General features: G+C 47.1%; 2 protein-coding genes across 4 annotated transcripts; one reads left to right on the top strand and one right to left on the bottom strand.

The window, feature by feature from the left end:
* Positions 1-3: 3 nt before the first annotated feature.
* On the bottom strand, positions 4-4,184 carry LOC121640500 (motile sperm domain-containing protein 1-like). Of its 3 annotated transcripts, none has more exons than XM_041986303.1 (7): positions 4,078-4,184; positions 2,981-3,246; positions 2,827-2,902; positions 2,688-2,764; positions 2,532-2,655; positions 644-799; positions 4-322 (listed from the first exon to the last, which is right to left on the bottom strand). In XM_041986303.1, the coding sequence occupies exons 2-7, from the start codon at positions 3,162-3,164 to the stop codon at positions 196-198; spliced, it is 744 nt and encodes a 247-aa protein (XP_041842237.1). In that variant the 5' UTR covers positions 3,165-3,246; positions 4,078-4,184; the 3' UTR covers positions 4-195. The 3 variants fall into 3 exon arrangements, with proteins under 3 accessions (XP_041842237.1, XP_041842238.1, XP_041842239.1); XM_041986304.1 differs by having other exon boundaries at positions 2,981-3,243; positions 4,078-4,179; XM_041986305.1 differs by having other exon boundaries at positions 2,532-2,764.
* Positions 4,185-4,944: 760 nt separating this feature from the next.
* Positions 4,945-14,084, top strand: slc25a11 (solute carrier family 25 member 11). The gene is made up of 9 exons (XM_041986265.1): positions 4,945-5,146; positions 6,902-7,054; positions 7,448-7,565; positions 9,949-10,037; positions 10,126-10,216; positions 10,315-10,405; positions 10,483-10,582; positions 10,748-10,799; positions 13,561-14,084. Exons 1-9 carry the CDS (start codon positions 5,082-5,084, stop codon positions 13,714-13,716), a joined length of 915 nt encoding a protein of 304 aa, XP_041842199.1. The 5' UTR covers positions 4,945-5,081; the 3' UTR covers positions 13,717-14,084.
* The last annotated feature ends 702 nt before the right edge of the window (positions 14,085-14,786 follow it).

The raw sequence follows: 14,786 nt of genomic DNA, 5'->3' as shown, positions 1-14,786 counted from the left end.
GTACATCTTTCCAGTTAGCTTTATTTTTCTCAGACTGGTCAAGTCTTCTCACGCTGTGGGAGGGTTTCCTGAAAGTTTTTCACACACAATAATCATGGAGTCTTTACTCCAGTCAGGAGTCCCCGGACTGGTCCAGATAAAGTCCCAAACAAACTGATGGTCTGGGTCCAGGGCTAACAAAGTTTTTATGGCTCATCAGGTGACTTCATCACAGGTGAAGCCTCTGACGTCGTCCAGCCGTCGCACCACTTTGGAGGTCGAGCCTGGCTCCATGGTTGCCATGGTGACTGATGTCAGCGTAGAAACACCATGGTGAGAAGACCTGAGGGACAGGTGGACAGTCAGTGTTTCTAGGTGTGGACTCTTACACAGCGGCAGACCTGGCCTGCAGCAGGTCACCACTATGGTAGGACAGAGAGCAGGTAATGCAGGGATGACCCGTACCGGGTGGTACAGGTGTGGTACAGGTGTGGTGCAGGTGTGGTGCAGGTGTGGTACAGGTGTGGTACCGGGTGGTGCAGGTGTGGTACAGGTGTGGTACAGGTGTGGTGCAGGTGTGGTGCAGGTGTGGTGCCGGGTGGTGCAGGTGTGGTACAGGTGTGGTACAGGTGTGGTGCAGGTGTGGTACAGGTGTGTGTGTTACCCAGTGTGTAGGCGCAGACCAGCTTCTGATTGGTGGACACGTGGAGACATCGTGGAACCACGGAGCTGCTGTCGCTGTTCAGGGGGAGCATCAACACTGTGACACACAGAACAGCCAGCAGCACACACACCACCCACTGAGACACACTGTGCACAGCTGCACACACACACACACACACACACGCACACACACAAACCAATCAGTGAGACAATGACGACAGTAACCAGGTGAACAGTAAACTACACCACTATGGATCCAAGATGGCGGCCTCTTACAAGTTAGACTCCACCCCAGTAGAAGAGCTACGAGACCGCGGTCTGGTCCAGAGGTCTGCTCTGACCCCCAGCCGGACCGCGGTCTGGTCCGGAGGCCTGCTCTGACCCTGAGCCGGACCGCGGTCTGGTCCGGAGGCCTGCTCTGACCCCGAGCCAGACCACGGTAGCTGCTGGTGGTAAACAGGGTTTATACTGCAGCTACGCAGGGGCGGATCTAGAAAAGTTCTGATGGGGGGCAAAGAGCACTGACCAGAAAAGGGGGGCACAGATGAGACCTTTATTTAGGTCTAGATTTTAATAAATATTGAACTAAATATTACAACTAAAACGATCAGCTGATGTAAAAAAGAAAAACCAGTAAAACAAGCAGATAATGACGTGTTATACCAGCAGGTGTTACTTTGGGTGGAGCAGGTGTTACTTTGGGTGGAGCAGGTGTTTACTTTGGGGGGAGCAGGTGTTTACTTTGGGGGGAGCAGGTGTTTACTTTGGGGGGAGCAGGTGTTTACTTTGGGTGGAGCAGGTGTTTACTTTGGGTGGAGCAGGTGTTACTTTGGGTGGAGCAGGTGTTTACTTTGGGGGGAGCAGGTGTTTACTTTGGGTGGAGCAGGTGTTACTTTGGGTGGAGCAGGTGGTTACTTTGGGTGGAGCAGGTGTTTACTTTGGGTGGAGCAGGTGTTACTTTGGGTGGAGCAGGTGTTACTTTGGGTGGAGCAGGTGTTTACTTTGGGTGGAGCAGGTGTTTACTTTGGGTGGAGCAGGTGTTAATTTGGGTGGAGCAGGTGTTTACTTTGGGTGGAGCAGGTGTTACTTTGGGTGGAGCAGGTGTTTACTTTGGGTGGAGCAGGTGTTTACTTTGGGTGGAGCAGGTGTTTACTTTGGGTGGAGCAGGTGTTTACTTTGGGTGGAGCAGGTGTTAATTTGGGTGGAGCAGGTGTTTACTTTGGGTGGAGCAGGTGTTAATTTGGGTGGAGCAGGTGTTTACTTTGGGTGGAGCAGGTGTTACTTTGGGGGGAGCAGGTGTTACTTTGGGTGGGGCAGGTGTTAATTTGGGTGGAGCAGGTGTTTACTTTGGGTGGAGCAGGTGTTACTTTGGGTGGAGCAGGTGTTTACTTTGGGTGGAGCAGGTGTCACTTTGGGTGGAGCAGGTGTTACTTTGGGTGGAGCAGGTGTTAACTTTGGGTGGAGCAGGTGTTAATTTGGGTGGAGTAGGTGTTTACTTTGGGTGGAGCAGGTGTTTACTTTGGGTGGAGCAGGTGTTTACTTTGGGTGGAGCAGGTGTTAATTTGGGTGGAGCAGGTGTTTACTTTGGGTGGAGCAGGTGTTACTTTGGGTGGAGCAGGTGTTACTTTGGGTGGAGCAGGTGTTTACTTTGGGTGGAGCAGGTGTTAATTTGGGTGGAGTAGGTGTAAGACTTTTATCACGGCAGCACAAACAGTCACTCCAATGATAAAAGAAAAAAGCTGTTTTTATCCAGACTATCGGGTTTATCAGGTTCTTCATCGATGTCGGCTGTTTAACTTCAGCCGTCACATCTGCTGCTTTCAGGATGTCCCCTCCACCCCCCATCCTCCACCCTCCACCCTCCACCACTCCCTGGTTTCTGTCCTCACCTGTACAGGTGGGCAGCTGCAGGTGTGTCTGCGTCGGTACCAGCAGAGGAGTCAGCTTCCTCGGCCTCTCTCCTCCTGATCTTCCGCTCCTCTTCTCCTCCTCTTCTTCCCCTCCTCCTCTCAGCTCAGCCCAGATCTCCCGTCCTCCCAGCTGACCTCCTCCTCTCACCTCCATGCGGAAGCGGTCCCTGCGGCCCCAGTTCTGAGGGGAGACATCCAGGTGTCGGACCACCCTGGGGGAGGAGAAGCTGTTAAAGCGGCTGAAGGCCAGACCCCCCCGCCTCCTGGAACTTACAGGTCGACACAGGACTTTGCCGCCACGCTGCCTTCAGCCTCCACCACCCTGTAGAGAGAGGGAGCCGTGCACCACACTGCAGAGAAGGACAGAGGCCGTTAGACGGGGGCGACCAGCAGGGGGCGCCGCCTGCCGCCTGAGAGGAGACACTGACTCTTGAAGCTGATCCTGAAGGAGTAGGGGTTGTAGAGGGTCAAGACCCTGCGGTGGGAGCTCCTCTGGTCCGAGTAGAACAGCAGCTCTGAGGGGAACAGGAAGACGGGCAGCGGGGACGCCACGCCGGCCTCACCTGCAGGCCCGCCCCCACCCGCTGCATCATGGCTGTCTCTCCGTCTCATCGCGCCGCCCCACCCACAGCCATAATCCGAGCGCTGTCATTGGACGCCTTGAACTGTGATGTCACAGTATCGCCTCCTGCTGCTGGAGAAAGAAAAACTTTTCCGTCTCAAACGTCACTTTCTCCTTAAACTGGTTTCAGTAGGTCAGCTGTAACCTAATAAATTAATACCTTCTACCACCGCAGGTTAGAATAAACTCTGTGTTTAAATCGCTGGCTTCACCCTGGAAATACTTTTTCCAGACGAGCAGCTGCCAGCTCATATTTAGTCTCAGTTTCATCCTCTGACATGTTGTTGATCTTCTACTGGGAATAAAATATGACTTCGTGAGATTTATAGATTTATATTTAATTATATTCTGATTAAAATATCAGAATAGAATTTATATTATCCATGGAAATTATATCCTGATTGTATTTCCATTTTACACAGTGTCCCAACCTTCTAGGGATTGGGTTGCATTAGGTAAGAGTAAACAGTTAAAGAAAGAGCCCATCTAAATCAGGAAGGCGTGAAGTTTAAACTGCATGGAGCATGCTGCAGAAAAAAGACAAAAATAAGTTTAAAACCTCTGTAAAGTGCATTAACAGCTGATTCATTAATCATAGCAACAACTGGAAACCCTTTAGTGTCCTCATGAGAAATGAGCTGCTGTAAGCTGGTGTGATCACAGATCAGTGGATGTAACATAAACAGCTGTGAGCTGGTAACAGATAAACAGGAAGCTGTTAGCTGTTATGCTAACCGATGCTAGCTGCTCCGACACACTGTTTTATTACCGCTAAAACAAGCTAAACATGAGGAACGAAGTTCCGGTAGCTGCAGTAACCTTTCACCGGACTGTAAGCTGTCACCACACCGGGTTTTACTGCAGTTTATTCCAGTAGAAACGGTCCTGTGGGTCTCTACTCACCGCAAGGTTTCGCCTCCTTCACGGCTAGCGGCTTCTTCTGATAAGCCCCGCCTTTCAATGGATATCAGCCAATAAGCTTTGAAGAAGACTAACCAGACCCTTCTATTGGATAGAGTTCCTGTCAGTCTTTTATACTTCATACACTTGTGTAGTAAATATCTTTGATAATTTTTACTTATTTATTATTTATTCACATGATTAAATTAGTAATTAAATTATTGTATAATATCAAATTTGGTCAATAGTTTTTACTTAGTAAGAAAACTTTAGTTAAAAAGTTTCTGTAAACCTAAATTTTACATCGTCTTTCTTAAACTAATTTTGCTACGGTGTTCTACCAGATTTATATTTTATAGCTCTGCAATCAAACTTTCCAGTTTCCTATTTAAATACTTTTCTTTTACGTGAACTTAATTCTAACTCTACCTTGTAATGGTTTATACATTAAAATGTAAAGTTGACACGCATGGTGTTAATTTTATCCAAACTAACTGGATCGCTTAAAATTTAAATTCCATAATTGTTTTTATTGTCTTTTGATTATTACATCCCCGCTGCCTTTGAAGCCGCTGTTGCTTTAGGTGCTGTCGGAAATAATTATCTCTACTTAACGTTCAGATCCCATCTGTATTCTAACCTTTTCTTTATATAATTTTAAAGTAACAGTTAATTCAGAGATGAATATTTATAAGTGAACACCAACGTGTCAATGAATGGTTTAATTTTTAATGTACTAATCAGCACCTGATATGTTGAAACTCAGATAATCCTGAGCTGAAACGGAACATTGAAGGCACCAACACAATCGTCTTTGTTCGTTAATCTTCGTGCTCGCCGCCCTCGCCTCCTGATTGGTCCGCTGATCTTCGTGTCTCCGGACGTCCCCGTTTCAGAGAGTCACCTTGCCCGGCCGCTGCTGTACCAGTGAGAGACCAGGGCGACCGTCTGGTCCAGAAGCACATAGGCAGGCGGGATTCTGCGGCCACTGACCAACCGGGGAAAATATGGCGGACGCAAAGCCCAAGACCTCTCCGAAGGCCATCAAGTTCCTGTTCGGGGGTTTGGCCGGGTAGGTGCTGCTGTTGGCTGTGATGCTAACCTGCTAATGTCAGGGGTCAGGCGGTCGACAGAAGGGCGAACACCCCGCCGGGTTATTCTGATAATAGTCTCTGTAATTAAAGAGCAGTTTTCAGTCTTGTAATTAAACTCGTGAGTTGAGCGGCCCCGCGAGGCTGCACGGACCGGTTCGTGTTAGCTGCTAACGCTAGCTGTCCGGATTGGTGCAGGGATGGTGTGGTGTGAAATGAGGACCTCCGCTGGTACGTGTCTTCTTTGACACCCACATGAAGGCAGCTAGCTAAATAACTAATCGCCCCCTTTTAACGTGGTTTACACATAAAGAGTTCAGGGTCACCAGTATGAACAGAAACTCTCTGTCATAACACACCGGTGTTGTGTAGCATTCAGGACCCCAGTCAGCCTGTTCGCTAGCTTTGTTTAGAGCAGGGTTTTCTGTATTCTGTCAGATCACAAGAAGTTTCAATGGAAAGACCGGAAGGAAGTGGGATTAGATCTTCCTTAACGCCTCAGACAGGACAGAGGTTAATTAGTTCAGCCATGTGTGTTAAGTGTGATGGAACCATCAACTTTCTCCTCAGCTGTTTGGAGATGAGCCAGTTGAGTGGAGAGGATCAATATTCTGTCTGTCACCCATCACTGATTTATTTACTTTTAAAATGCCTCTACGCTTGGAGTCTTTCATGAAAGAAAGACTTGTTTAACCCTTAAATCTCCAGAGTTTTCAGCATCATGAGGCAGGTCACCATGGCAACTGATGCTGGAAAACACCTGGTTCATTGCTGAGGTCATTGTGAAGGCAGGTGATGGCTCTGCCTGCTGAACCAATCAGATCTCTGGAGATGTCTGATTGGTCAGATACTGCTTCGGCTGCAGCCATGTTGGTTTTCAGCGTGTCTGGGAAACAGGGATACATGGAAAACCTGCTGGATTGCGGCCCTCGTAGGGCTGAATTGAGTAGGCCTGCTGTAGGTTATCTGCTCTGTGTGGGTCCCAGTCTGACCAGGGAATCTAAAGACCTAGAAGAAGGCTTAATGTGGCTTCACTGATGTGAAATGAATCAAAGCAGAATAATTATTATTTCTCTGGTGATAACCATCAGTTTAATCTTTAATGGTGACATCCAGGCCGTCCCAGAAGACGGAGTCTGCTCTGTCTTTCAGACAGAAACTGCCCCCAGCTCAGATGTCAAAGCTCCAGCATGCTGGCCTTCAGGAGGGACCGGTTCCACCGTCCCACCTGGTTTAGAGCAGGTTTCCTTTGTTTCACACAGTTTTCGGGTGTTTTGAGACAGAAACCCGGCCAGGTTGTTTTCACTGAATAAAGCAGCTGGATGAGCCTGTTTCTACTTTCTAAGACATTCCTCTCTTGTCTGAAATCTTGTTTCAGGGGATCTAAGTATGTTTCCTTCATTCAGGACTTGGTGCTGGAGGTCTGAACCGGCTTTTACAGCTAAAACTGGCTGAACGAATCAACCTGAAACAGTCTGTGAGATGATTTAACCTGATGTGCATGTAAAATAACCCACTTTAAGATTTCGGTTAAAACCAGACCACAAGCGGCTCGGTCCTGGACCATGCAGCCTTTCTGGATCCAGGCTTGTGTCGACACCTCGGTGACGGCGAGGAGTGGCGGCTGGACTCTGAGCTGCTTGTGTCTCTACGCCTGATAACGTATCAGCTCGCTGCTTTCATGGTCGACCGCTGGAGAAGGAAAACGGAGATGAACTGGTGGTGTGTGTTTGCAGGATGGGGGCCACGGTGTTCGTGCAGCCGCTGGACCTGGTGAAGAACAGGATGCAGCTGAGCGGTCAGGGGACCAAGGCCCGCGAGTACAAAACCAGCTTCCACGCTCTCTTCTCCATCCTGAAGAACGAGGGAGTTGGAGGCATCTACACCGGGTACGCCACCTCAGAGTCACACAAACACCCGCTATCATTACATCTGGTGGTCAGGACATAAAAACACCACCTGGTCCCAAAATACAGCGTCCCAGTCAGCTGTAGCAGGTGGAGGCTGGAGCCACTGCTGCCATGAATCAGTCACACCACCTGCTGCCTCCTAATAAACCGTATTACACCGTAAAGTTTGGGTTTTTACCCGTAGTATCACACATGTTATTGTTGTTGTAGGATATATATGTAAACCATTATGAAAGAATTAAAGAGGAACCAGCCCATCCAGGTGAGGTCGCCCTGGAGGCTGGGTGGTAAGGCTAGTACTGGTAGCAGGAGATGCAGTGTGAATTTTGTCCCTCTGCTGCACCGTACTTCATTAAAGCGTGTATGTGTCAGTCTATCTGCAGGTCTGCTGCGACAGGCCACCTACACCACCACCCGTCTGGGAATCTACACCATCCTGTTTGAGAAGATGACCGGAGAGGACGGCCGGCCGCCCAACTTCTTCCTCAAGGCAAGTTAGCTTCACCACCGTGTGTGTTCCTGCCCCTGCTGCACCAGGACCAAGTTTTTTACCCAGGTCTTTTTTACTGATCCTCGTTTAATTCATTAATTAAATCAGATTTCTGCACTTTGTTCTTGGAAGAATTATTTTAAAAGTCTGGATTTTTAATTTATTACTAAATTAAACCTCTTCCTGACTGAGGGAAGTCAGTGCATCATGAACGATCTTTGTACACACCAGGAAGCAGCAATGCTAACATGTAGCATAGAAACATGACTAGAAGGAAGCAGCAATGCTAACATGTAGCATAGAAACATGACTAGAAGGAAGCAGCAATGCTAACATGTAGCATAGAAACATGACTAGCAGGAAGCAGCAATGCTAACATGTAGCATAGCAACATGACTAGCAGGAAGCAGCAATGCTAACATGTAGCATAGAAACATGACTAGCAGGAAGCAGCAATGCTAACATGTAGCATAGAAACATGACTAGCAGGAAGCAGCAATGCTAACATGTAGCATAGCAACATGACTAGCAGGAAGCAGCAATGCTAACATGTAGCATAGAAACATGACTAGCAGGAAGCAGCAATGCTAACATGTAGCATAGAAACATGACTAGCAGGAAGCAGCAATGCTAACATGTAGCATAGAAACATGACTAGCAGGAAACAGCAATGCTAACATGTAGCATAGCAACATGACTAGCAGGAAGCAGCAATGCTAACATGTAACATAGCAACATGACTAGCAGGAAGCAGCAATGCTAACATGTAGCATAGAAACATGACTAGCAGGAAGCAGCAATGCTAACATGTAGCATAGCAACATGACTAGCAGGAAGCAGCAACGCTAACATGTAGCATAGAAACATGACTAGCAGGAAGCAGCAATGCTAACATGTAGCATAGAAACATGACTAGCAGGAAGCAGCAATGCTAACATGTAGCATAGAAACATGACTAGCAGGAAGCAGCAATGCTAACATGTAGCATAGAAACATGACTAGCAGGAAGCAGCAATGCTAACATGTAGCATAGAAACATGACTAGCAGGAAGCAGCAACGCTAACATGTAGCATAGAAACATGACTAGCAGGAAGCAGCAACGCTAACATGTAGCATAGCAACATGACTAGCAGGAAGCAGCAACGCTAACATGTAGCATAGAAACATGACTAGCAGGAAGCAGCAACGCTAACATGTAGCATAGCAACATGACTAGCAGGAAGCAGCAACGCTAACATGTAGCATAGAAACATGACTAGCAGGAAGCAGCAACGCTAACATGTAGCATAGAAACATGACTAGCAGGAAGCAGCAATGCTAACATGTAGCATAGAAACATGACTAGCAGGAAGCAGCAATGCTAACATGTAGCATAGAAACATGACTAGCAGGAAGCAGCAATGCTAACATGTAGCATAGAAACATGACTAGCAGGAAGCAGCAACGCTAACATGTAGCATAGAAACATGACTAGCAGGAAGCAGCAACGCTAACATGTAGCATAGAAACATGACTAGCAGGAAGCAGCAATGCTAACATGTAGCATAGAAACATGACTAGCAGGAAGCAGCAATGCTAACATGTAGCATAGAAACATGACTAGCAGGAAGCAACAATGCTAACATGTAGCATAGAAACATGACTAGCAGGAAGCAGTAATGCTAACATGTTAGCATAGAAACATGACAGGAAAAACTCAGCTAAAAGGTTCCACCAAACATCGGCATCCAAACCAAACACAGTTCAACCCCCAGCAGTTAGACAGGAATGTAGAAAACCAGATCAGCTCTGTCCACTCCAGAGCTTCTGCTAATTTCTCCACATAAACCATGAAAGCAGAGACTGGTTCCAGAGACATCTGTCTCACCACGGTGGGACAGAAACTCTGGAGCTAGCAGCCAGAACCAGAAACCAGGTCTTACTGTTGCTGTTTGTGGTGAAAAGTTTGATTCCAGCTCTAAAAACGCTGCTAACATGTTCTCCTTTGACTCCGCCTTTGTTTGACATAAACCATGAAGGTACCAGTTGCTCAGAAAAAGACAGATGGAAGTGAATACTCTGGTATATTCAAGCTTTGGGTTTTCTTCTTTCTGAAACATCACTGGTGTTTATGGTAAATTTGGGCGTTATTATTTGCCAAGTAATCCAGATAAGGTATACATGTTAGTCTGCTTCAGAGAAACATCTGGTCCTCGTTTGTTACACTAAATTTCAGACAGTGTATCGTATGTTTTTACCGTCTAGTGTCCAGAATGACAATTTATTTGTTCCTTAGAGGGGCAGAAACGCCGGTCCCCACTTTGTACGTCTTTTAGCCGGTACTCACTACGCAGTCAGTACGAGGATGTGTGTTTAGCTCTTGCTCTGCATCCCCCCCCCCAGGCCCTGATAGGTATGACAGCCGGCGCCACAGGAGCGTTTGTGGGGACGCCAGCAGAGGTGGCCCTGATCAGGATGACGGCAGACGGCCGGTGAGACGAGCGCTCTGATTGGCTGGTTGTGTTTCTGTCACCTGTGTGAGTTTACAGCTGACCTCAGACCAGCTTCTGTGTCCCACAGTCTGCCTCCTGACCACAGGAGAGGATACACCAACGTCTTCAACGCTCTGGCTCGAATCACCAAAGAGGAAGGAGTCACCACTCTGTGGAGGGTCAGTCTTCATCGTCATCATCTGTCTGAGCAGAATCTACCGACCCTCTCTGTACTGACCGGGTCAGATGAAGAACTGATCTGTGTGTGTTTCTTTAGGGGTGTGTTCCCACCATGGCGCGAGCGGTGGTGGTGAACGCCGCCCAGCTGGCGTCCTACTCTCAGTCCAAACAGGCGCTGCTGGACTCAGGTATGCACCAGAACCGAACCAGGCCCTTAACTCAACACAGCTGGACTGTGGTGGATCACGCTTGTGTCTGTTTTCAGGGTATTTCAGGGACGATATTCTGTGTCACTTCTGCGCCAGTATGATCAGCGGTCTGGTTACCACGGCAGCGTCGATGCCCGTCGACATCGTGAAGACGAGGTGAGTCGGCCATCTTCGCCACATCGCAAACATGACAGGCAGCAATAAGCGGCCGGGTCCAGACGAGACTGTTCTGGTCTAGTTTTTAGTTTATGTAAAGTTCAGAGAGCACGATGCAGAGTCTTCTGCTACAAGTAACGGAGGACTTCCTGTGGGCTGTTTCAGGATCCAGAACATGAGGATGATTGACGGCAAGCCGGAGTACAAGAACGGTTTGGTGAGTCTGATGGAGGATCTGTGAAACATGATGCTTCCAGGTCCTGGTTTTACCCCAGAAACAGATGGGATAGACGCTAGCGACTGATCGGTCAGCTGACTGCAGGGAGAATGTGGTCAGCTGATCGGTCAGCTGACAGCAGGGAGAATGTGGTCAGCTGATCGGTCAGCTGACTGCAGGACGGATGTGGTCAGCTGATTGGTCAGCTGACTGCAGGGCGGATTTGTTTGTGTCTAACGGGTTGTTTACCTGTTTGTTTGTGTCTAACGGGTTGTTTACCTGTTTGTTTGTGTCTAACGGGTTGTTTACCTCTTTGTTTGTGTCTAACGGGTTCTTTACCTCGTTGTTTGTGTCTAACGGGTTGTTTACCTCTTTGTTTGTGTCTAACGGGTTTTTTACCTCGTTGTTTGTGTCTAACGGGTTGTTTACCTGTTTGTTTGTGTCTAACGGGTTGTTTACCTGTTTGTTTGTGTCTGGCGGGTTGTTTACCTCGTTGTTTGCGTCTAACGGGTTGTTTACCTCGTTTGCGTCTAACGGGTTGTTTACCTCGTTTGCGTCTAACGGGTTGTTTACCTCGTTGTTTGTGTCTAACGGGTTGTTTACCTCGTTGTTTGTGTCTAACGGGTTGTTTACCTCGTTGTTTGTGTCTAACGGGTTGTTTACCTGTTTGTTTGTGTCTGGCGGGTTGTTTACCTGTTTGTTTGTGTCTGGCGGGTTGTTTACCTCGTTGTTTGTGTCTGGAGGGTTGTTTACCTCGTTGTTTGTGTCTGGCGGGTTGTTTACCTCGTTGTTTGTGTCTAACGGGTTGTTTACCTCTTTGTTTGTGTCTAACGGGTTGTTTACCTGTTTGTTTTTGTCTAACGGGTCTTTTACCTCGTTGTTTGTGTCTAACGGGTCTTTTACCTCGTTGTTTGTGTCTAACGGGTCTTTTACCTCGTTTGTGTCTAACGGGTCGTTTACCTTGTTGTTTGTGTCTAACGGGTCATTTACCTCGTTGTTTGTGTCTAACGGGTCGTTTACCTCGTTGTTTGTGTCTAACGGGTCGTTTACCTCGTTGTTTGTGTCTAACGGGTCGTTTACCTCGTTGTTTGTGTCTAACGGGTCGTTTACCTCGTTGTTTGTGTCTAACGGGTCGTTTACCTCGTTGTTTGTATCTAACGGGTTGTTTACCTCGTTGTTTGTGTCTAACGGGTTGTTTACCTCGTTGTTTGTGTCTAACGGGTTGTTTACCTCGTTGTTTGTGTCTAACGGGTTGTTTACCTCTTTGTTTGTGTCTAACGGGTTGTTTACCTCTTTGTTTGTGTCTAACGGGTTGTTTACCTCTTTGTTTGTGTCTAACGGGTTGTTTACCTCTTTGTTTGTGTCTAACGGGTTGTTTACCTCTCTGTTTGTGTCTAACGGGTCGTTTACCTCGTTGTTTGTATCTAACGGGTCGTTTACCTCGTTGTTTGTGTCTAACGGGTTGTTTACCTCTCTGTTTGTGTCTAACGGGTTGTTTACCTCTCTGTTTGTGTCTAACGGGTTGTTTACCTCTCTGTTTGTGTCTAACGGGTTGTTTACCTCTCTGTTTGTATCTAACGGGTTGTTTACCTCGTTGTTTGTGTCTAACGGGTTGTTTACCTCGTTGTTTGTGTCTAACGGGTTGTTTACCTGTTTGTGTCTAACGAGTTGTTTACCTGTTTGTTTGTATCTAACGGGTCGTTTACCTCGTTGTTTGTGTCTAACGGGTCGTTTACCTCGTTGTTTGTGTCTAACGGGTCGTTTACCTCGTTGTTTGTGTCTAACGGGTCGTTTACCTCGTTGTTTGTGTCTAACGGGTCGTTTACCTCGTTGTTTGTGTCTAACGGGTTGTTTACCTGTTTGTTTGTGTCTAACGGGTTGTTTACCTGTTTGTTTGTATCTAACGGGTCGTTTACCTCGTTGTTTGTGTCTAACGGGTCGTTTACCTCGTTGTTTGTGTCTAACGGGTCGTTTACCTCGTTGTTTGTGTCTAACGGGTCGTTTACCTCGTTGTTTGTGTCTAACGGGTCGTTTACCTCGTTGTTTGTGTCTAACGGGTCGTTTACCTCGTTGTTTGTGTCTAACGGGTCGTTTACCTCGTTGTTTGTGTCTAACGGGTTGTTTACCTCTCTGTTTGTGTCTAACGGGTTGTTTACCTCTCTGTTTGTGTCTAACGGGTTGTTTACCTCTCTGTTTGTATCTAACGGGTTGTTTACCTCGTTGTTTGTGTCTAACGGGTTGTTTACCTCGTTGTTTGTGTCTAACGGGTTGTTTACCTGTTTGTGTCTAACGGGTTGTTTACCTGTTTGTTTGTATCTAACGGGTCGTTTACCTCGTTGTTTGTGTCTAACGGGTCGTTTACCTCGTTGTTTGTGTCTAACGGGTCGTTTACCTCGTTGTTTGTGTCTAACGGGTCGTTTACCTCGTTGTTTGTGTCTAACGGGTCGTTTACCTCGTTGTTTGTGTCTAACGGGTTGTTTACCTGTTTGTTTGTGTCTAACGGGTCGTTTACCTGTTTGTTTGTATCTAACGGGTCGTTTACCTCGTTGTTTGTGTCTAACGGGTCGTTTACCTCGTTGTTTGTGTCTAACGGGTCGTTTACCTCGTTGTTTGTGTCTAACGGGTCGTTTACCTCGTTGTTTGTGTCTAACGGGTCGTTTACCTCGTTGTTTGTGTCTAACGGGTCGTTTACCTCGTTGTTTGTGTCTAACGGGTCGTTTACCTCGTTGTTTGTGTCTAACGGGTTGTTTACCTGTAACAGGAGGTGCTGGTGCGTGTGATTCGGAACGAGGGCTTCTTCTCTCTCTGGAAAGGCTTCACGCCGTACTACGCTCGCCTCGGACCACACACCGTCCTCACCTTCATCTTCCTGGAACAGATGAACCGCCTCTACAAGACCTACGTCCTGGACCGCTAACGTGCACACATGCACGCGTGCACGCACACACTGAGCACGCCTGGACTCTGGTTTAAAGGAGCAGTCTGGTGTTTCCAGGAAATGGTGGACTGCTCCTTTAAAATGATCAAACACGGTTGGATGAAGCTCAGTGACATCATCAGTGTTAAAACAGGAACTGACCATGTCTCTCTCTCTCACACTAACACACACACACACACTATTTAACTTCTTTTTGTAAGGAAAAGAATGTAAAATAAGTTTAGTTGCGACATCATTGAGATGTCAGCGGGTATTAAGTCTTATTGTAGAACTGTGACCCCACCTCCCACCCTGATGGCATCTGTGGTTACCATGGTTACAGAGGGATAATAAACGGTTTGAGCCTCGTCTTGTGTGGTTTCCTCCGAACGTGCTGCAGAAATAAAACAACATGATGCAGGTGTAGCTTCAGGCGGCCAGCAGGGGGCAGCAGATAATCTGCTGTAGTAGACAAACTCAGCTGGATGTGGTAAAAGATGGAGCTCCGCCTCTGAAGCCTTGTTAGCCAATCAGAAGGAAAAATGAAAGCTCCTGGCCGCTCTGAAAATGTTTTATAGTTAAGTGTTTGGTGAGTTATTTCTCTCCTTTAATGATCCCAGCTGGTGTCTTCTACATGGACGAACAGCCGGGTGGAGCAGGATGGATGTGGAATCAGCAGCACAGCGAAACGTGGACATGTAGGAGGATGTTACAGGACATTTTGGGGAAATAATAAAAAATTAGCTGTAAATTAAATATATGTAGGTGTGAACTTATCTCAGCAGACACTTCCTCAATTCTTAAAAAGTCTTGTCTGTTAAATATGAAAACAGAATAAATGATTTCCACATTTAATAAAACTTCTACTCCCAATAGAACATCAAAAACATAAAACACATATAAAAGGAGCAAGGCTGGATGCTTGTGATGTTCTGCATTAAAAGCAGACATGATTCTCTACTGGAAACCACTGCATGGACTCAGGAAGACTTCCAGAAACCACTGTCTGTGGACACAGTTCACCCTGAAACCCACAAATGCAGGTTAAAGCTCCATCATGCAGAGAAGAA

This window comes from Melanotaenia boesemani, chromosome 5 (genome assembly GCF_017639745.1).
Source record: "Melanotaenia boesemani isolate fMelBoe1 chromosome 5, fMelBoe1.pri, whole genome shotgun sequence".
NCBI classification, from domain to species: Eukaryota; Metazoa; Chordata; class Actinopteri; order Atheriniformes; family Melanotaeniidae; genus Melanotaenia; species Melanotaenia boesemani.
The sequence above is the reverse complement of the archived record's forward strand: the minus strand, read 5'-3'. Positions and strand labels throughout refer to the sequence as shown.

Bases quoted from the DNA above. Each gene is read 5' to 3' on its own strand.
- LOC121640500 (XM_041986303.1), bottom strand. From the start codon at position 3,164: ATGAGACGGAGAGACAGCCATGATGCAGCGGGTGGGGGCGGGCCTGCA. The intron at 2,903-2,980 runs GTCAGTGTCTCC...CCTTCTCTGCAG, and splicing joins CTTCAGGATCAGCTTCAAGA to TGTGGTGCACGGCTCCCTCT. The intron at 800-2,531 runs GTGAGGACAGAA...GTGTGTGTGCAG, and splicing joins GCAGCTGCCCACCTGTACAG to CTGTGCACAGTGTGTCTCAG.
- slc25a11 (XM_041986265.1), top strand. From the start codon at position 5,082: ATGGCGGACGCAAAGCCCAAGACCTCTCCGAAGGCCATCAAGTTCCTG. The intron at 5,147-6,901 runs GTAGGTGCTGCT...GTGTGTTTGCAG, and splicing joins CTGTTCGGGGGTTTGGCCGG to GATGGGGGCCACGGTGTTCG. The intron at 10,217-10,314 runs GTCAGTCTTCAT...GTGTTTCTTTAG, and splicing joins GAGTCACCACTCTGTGGAGG to GGGTGTGTTCCCACCATGGC.